The 15,026-nt window shown below is 42.7% G+C and overlaps 1 protein-coding gene across 6 annotated transcripts in view; it reads left to right on the top strand.

Annotated features, from left to right (window-relative positions):
- Nucleotides 1–3,577: 3,577 nt before the first annotated feature.
- Nucleotides 3,578–15,026, top strand: part of ARHGAP10 (Rho GTPase activating protein 10) — a 156,076-nt gene continuing 144,627 nt past the window's right edge. For 3 of the 6 annotated variants that reach the window (XR_012651564.1, XM_075035099.1, XM_075035114.1), the window contains exon 1: nt 3,581–4,650. Coding sequence is in view for 4 of the 6 variants with exons in the window: in XM_075035099.1 (XP_074891200.1) it covers nt 4,497–4,650 (154 nt within the window). In the remaining 2 variants the exon portion in view is untranslated. Of the gene's footprint in view, nt 4,651–15,026 lie in introns of all 6 variants that reach the window. The other 3 variants (XR_012651565.1, XM_075035107.1, XM_075035088.1) reach the window with 3 other exon arrangements.

Here is a 15,026-nt window from a genome sequence, read left to right as displayed (position 1 = left end):
AGTCCCTGAGGATGTGCAAATATTAATGTCAGAAAGTATCAAATATTTTATATGTGAACTGAGCTCTAAAGGAGGATGTAATATCTTATTAAATCAACTGGTATCAACAAGCACCCAAGCCTTCCTTCAGTTTTGAAAGAAAAGCTATGACCTTTAAATTAGTTACAGATGGGGAACAAACTTCTCAGAGTTTAGCTTAATTATGCTTCTCAGCTAGAGGATGACAGTATGGGGAAAAAAAATATTAACAACAGGGGAGGGGGGAGAGAGAGACCACACTAAAGGGAAAGGGAAGTACAGGCAATTATCATCTGTGGACAGTGAGGTGTAACAGGAGCTAGACTGGACCAAATACTGTAATGACCCAGCACCTCTGTAGTTCCATGATTCTCCAAACTTGTTCAGCTGTATTTTTTTTTGGTCAGAGCAAATGCCAGATGGATAGCGTAAATGGTTTGTAGTGCCTATTTTTAAGCATAAATTAAGTAGTACTGTGTGCTAATTTGACCCATCTTGGGGGGAGAAGATTACTAAAAAGTGTCAGTGTAAAATCCTTGCAATTCACAAGACTCAGTTCAGTTCAAAGGCTGGGAAGGATATTTGGTAATTTCATACTCACAACTTTTTAATGGAACACTTCAGAAAAAAAAATGGCCACAGAATATAATGTTCGCAACACTGAAAAAGCATACAGCTGCATACTAAAATAATTTGTTGGGTAAAGCTTGTGCCATAAAGGAGTGCCAGAAAGGAATGTCCGTCTTATCAGATATATAAATGATTGCCATAATAATCATCAAATTGGTTGCCAGTAGAATAAATAAAGTTGGTCTGCATCGTGGGTGGTCAGAGATTAGTCTGTTTCCATTTGCACTCTTGATGGATGAGAGGAGAGGGAGCATGTGGTCTAGCGGTACCTCACATATGTGTAAGGCCCCTAACATCTTGCAAGCCAACAGTGATGACACAGTCATGAGCAAGATGGGAGTTGGAAGGAAATTCTAGAAACCTTCTATAAACCCATGACAGGGCTTTTCTCCTAACGGAGGTAAAAGTGCTTGGACAAGAGAAGAAACTACAATACCTTGGAAGGATGCTGTTGCTAATCATGTTTTCAACAACTCAACACAGCAGCATGTTGCAAATGGTGGAGCTGATATCGATGCTCTGTAATAAAATGTCAATAAAACTTGAAAGTTAAATTCACTAATTTCTAACCTATCTCTCCATAACATACAGACTGGAGACACAATCAGCCACAGATCAGACCACTGTCTTTCATGAAAATCAGGATGTTGAAGTCATCAGACAAGAACATAAGGAAGGTACGATGGAACAAAACGTACACTTATGCTGCTGTATGCCCATTTTATAAAATGACTTGAATAGGGTATATCCTGAAAACATGCTTGCAATGAATGTTGAGGAAAATAACCAAAGCAAAGATAAATATACGATATATGGAGAGGATGTTGCCAGAGCTTCACATAGTCAATCTATGTCGTGGTCTCTTAAAAGAGGCTACAATAAGGCTGTAAAATTTGATGACCTTGAGTAGGGAACGGCAGAAAAGAGGAGAATTTTCTAAACTGCTGATATAAAAAAACCTTCTAGCCTTAATTTGTGAAGGAAGTGCAACTCCTTTTATTGTTTATTAGATAGGTAATTTTCGTCCATTTAAATTAATGTGTTGTTATTTCTCTTCAGTCTTCCATCTCAAGTTGTCTTTTTTTTTTTTTTCCCCTTAAATCACAATTCTGCCATTTCAGGGTCCAACAATGGTTTGCACTGGTGGGTCACGTTTAAGAAAAGATAGATTTAATAATTTTGGTGGTAGGAATCCAGTATGTTGTCTGGATACTAATACTGGATAAACAGTGTAGAATATCAACATAATAGTGAATTTGCTTCCTTATTATGTAAATACACATCACCTCTTTTTATTCTGGGAAAAATGTGTTATGTGTAAGCATGTATTTCTGTTGGACTACCACTGCTCCTTTTAGCTGCAACTAGAATGGAATACATTTTTACTTTATATGATTGAGGTAGGTATACCACTTTCCCCTAATAGGCCTGTCATGGTAGGACAAATCTAAATTTTAGACCTGGTGGTTTTTTGCCAGCTAAAAAACTCAGGGCTAAACTAAACATTCAATTTTTTTTCTTCTTTTTTAAAATTTGAATGCAAGCAACCCCACACAATGCATGCACTTCAGTGGAATTACAATAGAGAAAGTGCAGTTACTATAAACAAGCATGAAAATTATTTTAATTTTAATCCTGAAGACAACTACAAGACAAATAAACAAACTATTCATGGAAGGCATACTTACTCTTGAAATGCTGCTCCAGTAATCTAAACAGAGATAAGAATTGTTTGTTATTTCTTTAAGTTTTTTTTTAAATTCTTTTTAAACAAAATTTTGAGTAGCACAGTAACTTCTCAGTTAAATAATAATAGAAAATAAATATCACAGCAGATAATGTGATCTACCAGGTAGAACACTTGGCTGAAAGGCTGAACGTTCAGGATCTGCCCTCAATAGCACCTCCTGGCCTGCTGTGATTTCAGACAAATCGGGGACTTTTAAGTAGCAGCTGATCCGGCATGGCCACAGCCCTATTTAAGACTACTTTCAGGAACGATGATTACTCATGAGCCTCCACGTGGAAGTCCCCTCTCCCAGTCCCTTTCGTTACACAGTTGTGTTTTCCTATTTTCCTCATCTACATGAGCATTGAGGACATTACCTTTGCCTTTGATCACGAAATTCTGTGCTTGCTTACGTGAGCTCAGTGACTGCTGTCTGGTGGGTAACGCACACCCTCAGACTGGTTTCTGAAGCAGACTCTCAAGTGGATAGTTATTAAAAAACCTAAATGTTTGCAAAATTGAATCTTCTACCCTATACACTGTTCTACAAACATGAGTAATTTTAAATGAGATTCCTGAAGTGCCCACCTATTTCCATACACGACTTCTGCAGGTCAGTGCCTGGGGTCATAGAGAGGAAGGTTGATAGTAACACTGCCAGCTATCTTCATCTCGGTCATCTCTAGAAATCTTAGGTGCTACTTTTTAAAAGAAAGATAAAACTAGCTTTTTTTTTTTAGTGTGAGTCTTCAAAATGTAAGTTATATCCAAAAAAGGCAGCTCTATTTTGTTTCTCTGGCCAATGCAGACTAGGCTTAACTGTGGGCCCAACAATATTATATTTAAATTAATACCAAAGCTCATTGCTCCAAAAGGAGCAGGAACTTACACTAAATTTGCCAAAATACAGAGAATGAAACAGATTGAAGTTACTCCCCAAGAAGACATCTAGACATATATTCATGACTAAATCCCCAATCATCTCAGAAAGTCGCACCAAATCACTAGGAGTTGCACTACCGTTAAACCATTAAACCCATGAAATTATAGCTGAATTATAAACACGAGTATAATTACAAGCCTTTTCCCTTCATGGGTTTCCTAACGTTCTTAACCCAAACAATTCGGCATTGAGCGGTCTTCTCCAGGTCTTGCTCTTGCCGCAGGACTTGTTGATGCGAACGGTTTGTATTAGTTTATTAAACAAAGACATACAGGTGAGGCTGTATCTACTTTACTCAGTATTTCACGGCCAGACACACGAGCAGGACAGGGACGGGCGAACGCGGACACCGCCGACCGATTTCGGATGAAGCCCCCCGTGCGCCGCTCCGCGCTTCCTCCCGCTGACGGCCTGCTCTGCCCCTTCCTAAAGCCCACGGACGTTTCCGCCAGGTGAATCACCCACCCGCGCCCGCTCAAAACCCGGGCGGCCTCCCCGCCCTTACCAGATGGGGACAGGCAACCCGCGGCCTGCTGCGACAAGCCGCCGCCGCCTCTGCCGTGCGGGCTCTCCCGCCCAGGCCCTGCCGGGCCCCCTCACAGCACCCCCCGCCCCGACAAGGGGGACTTCGCCTCGGGGGGGGGGTGCCCGGCGGCTGGTAGGGGAGTACCTGCCCGCGCCCCCCGCACGGGGACGCCCGTGTGGGCCGAAGGGGGGCGGCTCTCCCGGGGACTGCCAGCAGAGGCGCGCCCTCGCCGCCCCAGCCTTGTGTAACCGCCGCCGCGGGGCGGGAGGCGGGCCCCGGCGCGGCAGGCAGGCAGGCCGGCCGCCCCGCTCGGCCGGGCGTGGTGCGGCGGGGCTGCCGGGAGCCGGAGCGGAGCGGAGCGCCCCCCTGCCGCGCCGAGCGGTGCCGCGCCGCCCCTCAGTCAGCGGGGAGGGCGGCTCCGCTCGGCTCGGCTCGCCTTTGCCCGCGCCCAGCCCTGCGCGGGGGGAGCCGCCGGCTGCCGCCGCTCTGTCTTTGTGGCCGCCGCTGCCGCCGCTCTGTCTTTGTGGCCGCCGCTGCCGCTTGACCGCCGTGGGGACGCCCGCTGCGCCGCGACCGCCGAGGAGGTCGCTGCTGCTGTGGCGTAGCCGGGAGAGGTTGGCGGGGAGGCGAGTCCCGGCGCAGCGGCAGCCATGGGACTGCAGCCCCTGGAGTTCAGCGACTGCTACCTGGACAGCCCCTGGTTCAGGGAGAGGGTGCGAGCCCACGAGGCCGAGCTGGAGAAGACCAATAAGTTTATCAAGGAGTTGCTCAAGGATGGGAAAAATCTGATCGCCGCCACCAAAAGTGAGTGGAGGGCTGCGGGGGGGGGGAGGCGCCGGGTCGCTGCGGGGGCGGCTCCCGGCGGCTCGGGGCCCGGCGCCGGGAGGTTTCGCCTTTGAGCCGGCGGCGCTTGGCTTTTGTTGGAGCGAGTCTTGCACCGGCTTTCTCCGGCCTCTCCCTTGGGTTCCCCCAGCAGCCGCTGTGGGGACGCGGGTCCCCTCCAGCCCCTCGCCGCGGAGAGGGGATAAGGGGGAGCGGCGGCAGCGCCGGCAGCAGCGCTGGGTAACTCCGCTGCTCGCAACGCCCGCCGCATCTGCCCGCTCCCTTGGCCGGGCCTGGCTCGTGTGTTTGGCGGTGCCGAGCCCCAAGTGAGCTACTGCTGTCGGTGTTAAATCGGCCGAGAGGACTCGGTGTCGGGTTTTACCGGTGCGTTGCAAGCTGGGCGTCTGTGAATCGTGTATTTCAAAACAGCGATGTGCGTGTATGTGCATTTGTCGTCTGTGAAGAGGCTGCTGAAAGCGCACCTTTGTAAAAATTTCAAGTACGTTCAAGAATTACCAGACTCGCAGTTCTGCGGTGGCTGCACCAGTTACCAGTTCTACGTCTTTGGCCTCTTAAAATGTGATGGCGTTTTTTTAATTTTGCATTTTACTCCTTGAAAATATATATACACACATATATGGTTACTTATGCTGTGATCTATGTGGGAATCATGTTATATTCCTTGAATGACTGTGTTAATGCATGTTCTTAATGTAGTGTTGTGGTAATACAATTTCTTCCGCTTTAGATACAGTAGTGCAGTCCCCTCAATATCTAGTAGGGTGATTGACTATACCAGTTAGTCAAAGAAAACACTAATGCAGCGCGCTGGCACTGTGTTCTCAGAAGCATACTTCATCTTTGGTATCGTGGAGAACTTCTGAAGGCAGGGAATCGGGCTTTCAAGGTATTTCCCTTAAAGTAAACTGAGAGGGATTTGGCCAATGATTTGAGCAGCGTAGCTGCCTGGATGTGGTGAGGGTTTTAAAAACTGAGAAAACTCATTTTGTGCAAATAAAGAAACATTCTTTCCTGTTATTGTCTCTGTTGGATGTGCCTGGGTAAAAAAAGGTAGAAAATGCCATATCAAATTTCACTTGTTTGTAACTCTTGTTCTTTGGCCAGTTAACATTCAGTTATTGCAAATTGGGTTCTTCGGGGATTATTTGAAATCTGTGACCTGAAGTGTCAGTATAAATCATCTTAACTTGGAGTGCAAAGTAAAAAAGTGTCCCTAAACTTGGATAAGAATGGTAGAGCGAAATCATTCCACTTTGCTTCTATTCCTTAAGCATCTAAACAGTGTTTTGGTAACTGCCCAAACCATCAGTTTCTCATGTACAGTTACATATACAGAACTTAATTTGAAAGCGTGGAGCTGATGGTGGTGAGGAAAGCCCTAACTTGTACAAGCCTCCTATCCACAGCAGAATCCTGTGCTAACTTTGGCTTGGTGTGCAGCGCTCGGCGTGCTTAGCTGTGTGCGGTGGGAGCCAAGGGGGTCAGCGTGCCAAGCAGAGCCACCTGGCCTGAGAGCGTTTGATGAAATACTTAGGGCTAGCCCGTGCAAAATATTTAGAGAAGCTATCTGAGGTCCTGCCCAGTCTTCAGGTCTAAGCAATTCCTTCCTTTCTGAGATGACAGTCAGAAATTTTCTTCTCGAGATTAAGTGCTGTACCTTATTCTAACAAACATCTGCGTTTCAGCATACTTGTTTGAGGAGTGGAAACACAGATTAGATCCTTCCTTAAACATTTCAGGTTTTGGTAGTTGTCTCTCTCCTTTAGAGTGCCCTGCATGACAGGTTTGAAGCCGAGTCGTCTTCCTCTGCCACTGGTGAAACAGTGCCACTGTTCAACAGACATTAAAAGACAAATTGAACCAGGAAAACACAAGGAGGAGTTAAAACTCATTAAACCTGCAGTGGTTAGGGTATTGGTCCTTCTTGTGTGTTCAGAAGAAAACACCGGCATCTAAATTCTTTGAGGAACCCGATTCGCTTGCTGTCAGGAGACCAAATGGGATTAATACTTGTTCCAAAAACCAAGCTCAAGAACTGGTCTAGATGCAGAGCTAGCTATTTACCTCTGTCAAAACTGCATTTTCTGCACAAAGACTGGCTTGTCGCAATCTAGAGAATGTGATAATAGAGCAGGACGTTTTGAGAGCTTAGATGACCGTCTCTTAGACAGCAGTTGACTACAATTTTGGGAAAATTGTTTCAGTCTTTTGAACAATAAGTGTCATCTTAAGAATAGCTACAGTATTTCTCTGTTTCTGGAACCAGAAAAATTACAAAATTTACATCTGTTTTAATTGATATGTGAATGTAATAAGCTTTTCTGAGTGAGCTATAAAATGTAATAGGTGCACTATTGTTCTTAAATTTGCAGGAAATGTAGTGACTGCACTAGAGACCGCCTGCGTTTCCCTCCCTTAGCGCTTTCCTTATTTCACCTGTAAAGCAGCAGATTACAAGAAATGTCACGAGGATTCTTTAGGTGTGAATAACTGATGTGATTGAATAGATCCCACTTCCTGCTTGACAGACAGCCTGGTAAATCACTGTGATGATGCCTGCACTGGGTTACATCTTGAGAGGTGGGAAACTGATACTGCTACCACTCCCTCTAATCGCAGGAGTCATCAGTGTCTTGCAGGACAAACGAGTAACCTGATGTGGATCCTCTCTTTGGCTCCTTTCCATTTGTCTCCTCAGTTGTGTGGGAGTGTATTTCCCACCTAAAACTCAGAAGAATTGATTTTGTTAGTATGGGACTAGACTGCTTTAAAAAAAACAACAAAAAAAAGACGATGACAAAAAAAAGGATCTTTTGCATTCTTAATTGTTGAGTTTCCAGTATGAAGCATACTTCAAGTGTATCTTCACACTTTTAAGTTTCAGTTGTTTCAAGAATCTGATAGAAAGATAAAGACCGACTCAAAGCCGTCTCGTTTCCTGTGTAATGGTTTGAATCACTGAGTTGTCTAGTTCAAGCTAAATATTAGAAGATGAATAAACAATAGGTGGCTCTTTCTTTTCTCATGACAGTTAAATATGTTTAAAAGGAGTACAGAAAGACAATTTTTCTTCCACTGTTAGTGATTAGTAAATACAAGCAGTATATACATATGCCTTTTAAAATAGAAGTGCAATATTTCTCAGGGCATTCCAGTTCAGTTAAACAAGGGAGGATCAAAATAGTTTATAAATAACTTCTGGATGGAGTTAGTTGTTCTTCTGTTGAGAGAAACTGAATCTAAAGGTGCCTGATTGGAGAACACTTATTCTGAAACGTGGAAGGAACTTGAGAGGTTAGTTCTGCGCTCTTAAATTCTCTGAGATGCAAATTGTTGGAAGCTAAATAATACACTGGGTAAATACTATGTATTTGCTTCCGAGTTCTTCTTCCTATGTTGGTCCAACTCTTGCTCTCTTGATATGAGCGTGAGATTTGTTTGAGGTTTTTGAAGATTTTTTTTGGAGACGTTTCCGTAAATGTACAGCAGGAGCTGCCACTTTTTTTGAGACCTCCGGGTGGAGTAGGGAGAGCCAGCGTGAGCGAAGGTTTTGACCCTGGGCATCTCACAGGGGGTTTGTAAAGGATACTTGTGAGTGTGTGCTGACAGCTATTCCACATGCCTGAAAGTAGAGTCTTCTCATTCTTGGATTTAGGCTCAGATCAGAGCAGAATTCTGTTTGGGGCAGCTGCAATGACTTTGTAACCTGCTGATGAAGACGGAAGATGAAGAAGCTGGGAAAACAGAAAACTTGAGTTCCTTCGGAGGCTTTCAAGGGGTGGTTCGTATGCAGTGCCCATCTAAGGGAAGCCTAGACAAAGTTTTTTAGGGAAGAGTGCCCCACGTGGGCCTCTCGGCTAAAATGCATCATAGAGCCTTGCATCAAGTAAGGACCATCTGCTGCCATGTGGGCACTACAGTATTCAAATACTCTTATCACTTGTGCTAGAATGCAGAGCAGCCACCTTCCTCCACTTGCACCCTGAGAAACTTGCTACCCAGCAGCCCCATTGTGTGGTTTTCACTGGGGTAGGCCTGTCCCTGATTACGTTGCCGTCTCTATTTCGGCTGAGAGCAGGGTGATTTGTCCTGTACTCTGAGATTTTGGGTTGTGAGCTCAGTGCTGTGAGGTCTTGGCCATTGTTTTGGTGCAGCAGAGGCGGAAAACAGACATCCTCACTACCCAGGTCTCTGCAGGCAGCTCAGTGTTCTCAGGCTTTTGGTGATTTTTTTTTTTTAATTGCTATTTTTGTTTTATGTTTTTTACAGAAGGGTTATTCCTTGCACTCCTCCAGACAGAATACAGAACAAGAACCAAATTTCTTTTATCTGTAGAAAGACTTTGTTGGAATATAAAGAGTTACTGATAATTGTTACTAAAGAATGCTGGTTTGCTTCAGGGAGTATTTCGGCATTTGTGAGAAAAAAAAATAGTGAATTCTCTTTTGTTTCCTCTGAGGTGTTATTAGTCACTGGTCATTTACAAGTTTGCCATAAAAAAGTTAAGCAGACAGGAAATCTTGTCGGCAATGGGAATAAAGCCATTCCTAATCCCATCTCTGACCTAGTTGAATAGGCTGAGCCTTTCAGTTGACTGAAGAGCCTAACCCAAGACCCAGTCTGATGTCTGAGTTGGCCAAACCCCTATTCCTTTCTCTTGGCCAGTTCTTTTAGTGTGTGGTGGTGGTTGACATCTCAGATACTGGTCTAGGTAGGCTTTTGGTCTGACCTGGGATGGATATTATTATGTAACTGTAAAGACTGTTGTAATCCACATAACAACACATCATTAAAGCCACTCAGATCACTAGAGCCACGGTGCTTTTTTTCCTTAAGCGCTAATTGTCCATTTTTTAAAGCTTTCCTTAGTGTAATCTGCACTTACGAAACCACTTAGCTGAACGTACAATGTGTGCCAGCTCTCAAAATCTTAGGAATTTTCAGCAGCAGAAATGTTGTTCTACTGACACTCTACTTTGACACATGTCAAAGAAGTAAGGTAAAACAGTTAATGTAGAACTTGTCAATAACTTCTAGAAAAGAAGTGGACATTCACTAAAGATTTAGAAAGAATCCAAAGACCAAGTAAAAACTAATGTCATTCTTATTTAACGAGGTGGGGGAAGCGAGGAATACTGTAAGAGGGCCTCAGCTGAACTTGTTTGCAAAGTTTCCTAAATCAGCAGTGATTAGGTAGGACTCTATCTTAGATTAATTCACCTTGAATTCAGTGAGAGCTGTGAATTAATAAATCTTTACGTTTAGCTTTTTAGAAAGCAGTTTTAGTTTTAAATTACTACCTCAAAAATGAGCTTCATTTCTGTTATCTCTAAGTGTGATAACAGTAAGCAAATAAATGCTCTAAGTGAACACTCTGAGATTTGAATTTGAAATGAGCTTAATTTCTGTTATCTTTAGGTATGATAACAGTAAGCAAATAAATGCTCTAAGTGAACACTCTGAGATTTAAATTTGAAATATACTCTGTAGGGCACAGTTAGATAAAAATTACTGCTAGGGCAGCTCTAGATCCTGTATCATAAAGGCTACTGAGCAGTATATACCTTTTAAAAAAAACACTTTCTATTGGAATTCCGCTCAATAATGGAAACATTAGGAAACTAAGGCAGACAGGTACATTGGGGCCCATCTGATACAGCTTTCCCTTAAAGAACTGCTTAGAAAAACATAGTAGAATGTTGCTTTTCCCTTCACTTCAAGATAATTGCCACAGCTAGGGCCTAATTAACTAAGTACTTTTTTTTCTACTTGTAGATAAAGTTGCTTCTGTATAAGTATCGGGGAAGTGCTTTCCTTTAAGAAAATACTCTGCAGAACATTGCGTTAGCTCCACCCAAAGTAAAGCATTCATTACTGTGTCAGTAGCTATAAAAAGTGTCAAGCTCATTCTGTGGAGGATGCCAGTTTGTCATCTTGAATCACGTCTTTTCAGCTTGGATTACTAACTAGCTCCATTACCTTCTTTGTCCTGTAGATGTTCCACTGTTCATTTTTTTTTTCTGTATTAAAAGTAGAGCATTGTGCTAGTGAACTAGAAGATGGGATTTCAGAAAAATAAGAATTTTCATGAATTTACCTGGATATTTTTCAGTGACAAGAGATGTGACTGTTGTTGAATGAAGTGATTCTGTCTTTTAATTGTTTTGGGGAAATATGTCATTTTTAAGCTTAGATACTGTGTAAGCGGGCATTAAAGAGGACACCAGTGATTAGTGTCATTGTCAGTCTTCAGGACAAAAACAATAGAAATAAGTACAGTGGTTTGCAATTTTTAGAGAAGTTGTCTGGTAAATAATGTTGGAAAGCTTTTTCTTGATATTTTTCTTTTTTAATTACAAGCCTTTTAGAAACATAATATTGAATTTTATGGAATCTGAATCCATCTTAAGGAATTGGAAAAAAGGATGGATTTGCCCTACAGTCTGTAAAGTGCAATCACCTGCTTGCAATTAAATAAAGAAAAATAGACCCACTGCTCAGCCTGCATGCAGGTGTGTGCTGTTCCTAAAATTACCTTTTGCTTGCCAGCTCTTTATTGCAAAAATGTTGCAAATTTTAACAAGCAGCGCTTAGGACACCAATACCAGTTCTTAACTCAGTCTAAAATCAAAGTCATGGTCTTCAGTGAGGCAGAACATCTCTTTCTGATCTGTACAGATTTTTTCTAAGGGGGCAGGGAAGGGAGGCAACCTGCCCTGGACTGCTATGGGGTTTTTTTCCTGATGTACAGCAAGGGGAGTAGCATACAGGCCAGGTGCTCTGCCCTCACTTTGGACAGGGAGCGCTTGGAAACATGTTTTGGACTGGCATGGAAGAGCTGCATCCCAGTACTTCTCCTCTCCAGCTGTTTTTTAATATTACATAATTAACGTATATAGTTTACATTGACTTCAGTGCTTTTATTTTGCAACACCATCTTCAGTCACTACTGCAGCACTTAACATGTTAACTTAAAAAGCAGAGGCTTGGCTGTTTGAGGGAGATAGTCCACAGTGTGTGAATCTTGGCAATATGCTTAATGTTTTGATAGGGTGGGTTGTGGCTTTTAGAGATAATTTTTATGACTTGCTTATGTTTGATGGGATTTCCTTTTGGGTCTAATGCCGCTTTTATGAGTTTCCAGACCAGATTTGCTGTTGTTCTGTGACAGTTGTTCTTGAGATGTTATGACGTGCTCAGTGTTTTGATCATCTTTTAAAAGTCTTTGTGTTTTTGAGTTGGGAAATTAAGACACTTCGAGCAGTTGAATGCTTTCCTGGAATATCTAGTGAGTGTAAAATACACGATCAAATGAGCTTGCACACGTATTGGCAGAATAGTTTAAGAAACTACTCCTTAGGGAATTTAACATCTCTCTCTGCTGGTGGTTGCTACTGCCCACTGTAGTTGTCAGTTTTAATCAGCACCCAAAATCTGTCTTGTTGCTAAGTCAAACCTATCTTCTTTGCCAAGTTTAAACTAAGCCGTCATATTTTGCAGTGAGTTGAGGTAGGCACATGTGCTCCATCCCAGCAGCTCCTGTGGAGGTTGTGCCCTCTGGGTGTGACTTTGCTAGAAGAGAGGGCAGCTACAGTGGCTGCCATTTAAAATGCCCCATGTTGTATGTCTGATAGATGTATGCCTGCTATCCAAAGTGCATGTTTAGGTATCTCACTGGGAAAGAAGATACTGGAAAGGGAATTCTGTGGCTGGGTTTATGCTATTCTCAAATTATTTTTCTAAGCAGACATTTTTGGCAATTTTTGGCAGACAACCTCATTGTCATGTTGTCGTTTTTCCATACCTACTTGCACCTATGGACGGATCTTCTTGCAGCCACCCTGTACTTTGTGAATGCCTTTTACTCCTTTTTGCTCTGTTTTTATTTCCTTCCCTTGTTGTTCTTTTCCCTCCTGTGTGTTTGCTCATCTTTCAAGATAAAAATAGAGAGAAAACACCCAGGCCCTCGGAAGCAATGTGGCCATCGCAGGCCAAGGCCAAATCAGAAGTTCCTGTAAATCATTCATGCTGGGGTTGTCCTCTGTGGGAAAGGAGCAGCGGGAGGGAAAAATAATTTACAGAGATGGAAAATCACAGTGTTATTGAATGGATTGTGGTTTTACTACTGCCCACACCTTTGAATAAAGGTCCTGTTGTTACCTCTTCAGTTGAGAGGACTGGGCAGGTGAGAGTTATCAGCTCATTAGGTAGGTCAGAGAGAACGCTTTGCCTCTCCGTAGATCTGGTTGTTACAGCTTCCCTTAGTTCTCTCCAGCTTCTGTATGTACACCTGGCTGGTTGGGACTGCATGTCCTTGAAGAGGAAAAAACCTGCTTTGTTTAATTTGGCTAGGAAAAACAAGTATCCGGGATGAAACTGAGCAGGACTCTGTATCGGACCTGGGCCTTGGAGGATGTTGTAGCATGTGGCGTCCCGGAGTAGGTTCTCATCCGCTTTGTTGCTGGTGAGTGTTTTTTAGCTTTGAAATTTGTCTATTTCCTCCATTAGGCTGATGTGTGTGGACTTAGAAGTGAGGAATGAATTCATGGGGAAGAATCTGGAGCTTGTGTTGCACTTGCAGCATTTCAGCCTTAAGAAAAATTATACTATAAAATATCAAATCTCAAAAGTTGGGCTCTCTTCCCAAGCAGAGGGAGAGCACCTTATTTTTGCTTGTTTGTCTTAATCTGTGATTTTGTCAGTCATTAGAAAGAGTTACATGTTTTGAAAAATATGAATAATATTTGAATGTAGGTATGATGGAACAAAAAAAATTGATAAGGAAACTTGTAGCAGACTTAAATGAAAATATGATTGCTTAGAAAATGCTTCTTCAAAAAAAATCCCACCATCTTGCAAACAACTGGAGGGAGCATGCTGCCAGGTCACCAAGGACTTGAGAAAAATTTTTTGAAACACCATTTTGGCAGTGGGGCACTGTTCTTAGAAATCTGTCATGGGGCTGAGTTTTTTGCCTATGTGGATTAACAGACTGTGAATGCTGCGTAGTTTCAGCCTTTGAAGCACATCAGTGCTCTGAGAACAAAACAGTATAATTTACTATGTCAATACTTTTTTCCTGTTAAAATATCAGGTTGTATGCTCTCTCTGTCAAAAAGGTCTGGTCCAATTGACAAGCTCAGTTACAAGCCAAATGACTGTTTCTCCAAAGCTTTTGTCTGTTCAACTCTTCAGCCTCCAAGCTTTTCTGAAACAAAGCTGACTTTCTTCCAGTCTGCTGTTGAACACTCTTGCTCTGTGGTAATATTAATGTACTTTTATTGTGCCTCATTTTCCTTTATGCTTTCAGTTGTTTTAAAATGCACAGTTTCAAATTTCTGTTGTGCCTCTTACCTAACTGTTCCCCTGTTCCAGCGGATTCAGCACCTTTGCTAAAAGAAATAAAATTACCTGGATGTAGTGCATCCTTTTTTATTTCTTTTACTTATAGAAGTAGAAAAATCTAATGCTAAAAAGAATCTGCAAACACTCCTCTGTCCCATGGCCCTTTTTTTTTTCTTTTTACAAAACACATCTGTGTGTCTACCAAGCACCATTAGTGCTCTTCCCATGGGATTCTGTAGGGTTGCACCTGAGGGGGGAGGCTGCCCTCCTTGAGGGGTAGGGGACTAGCTAGTCGAGCATGAAAATTTATTGTTGGCACCTGTTTCTCTCCTCTTACTGCAGTCTTTTGCTATGTTTTATGGAGGAATGGGGCTAAGCTGCAGACATTCGGCTCAAGTTTTTGTGTAGTTAATATAATGAACTAAGGAAATGTCTGTGTTACAACCTTGAATCTCATGTGTAGGAACTTGGTCCTCTGTTCAGATGAACTTTGCCGAGGGCCTAGAGCAAAACCAAAGGAGATATTAAACCTAGATAAGACAGGAAACTATGGTTTAAGAAGAGCTGAAATGTGTTCTCTGTCTTGGAAAGATTCATCCATCTGTTGCAGAGCCCAAGCACTGGAGAACTGGTGGCCGTTATCTCTAGGTAGTGCTCAAGTAGTGTAACCTGCTCTGAGGGAATTGACAACTGGAAATGCCCTCCTGGAGGTTTGAGATCTAATGACTAGCAGCTTGGAAGACCCAGGAGAAGGGTTGTGTCTATATCTGGCCTAGTAATCATGATGATTGACCTAGTAGAGAATGATTTTTAATGTGTGTATTTAAGAAGGAGACAGTCCTTCAAGCTACCGTCTTAGATACAAATATTATTTTGAAAATGTAGCTTTGAGACTCAACAGAAATGATTCTTTGTGTACACTTACCTGGAAATTTTATTTCCCTTCCTGCCTCCATTAATCACTTTCATATGTCTGTAAATGGAACGTATCT

Source organism: Buteo buteo, chromosome 1 (genome assembly GCF_964188355.1).
Source record: "Buteo buteo chromosome 1, bButBut1.hap1.1, whole genome shotgun sequence".
Lineage (NCBI taxonomy): Eukaryota > Metazoa > Chordata > Aves > Accipitriformes > Accipitridae > Buteo > Buteo buteo.
This window is presented reverse-complemented; position numbering and strand designations above follow the sequence as displayed.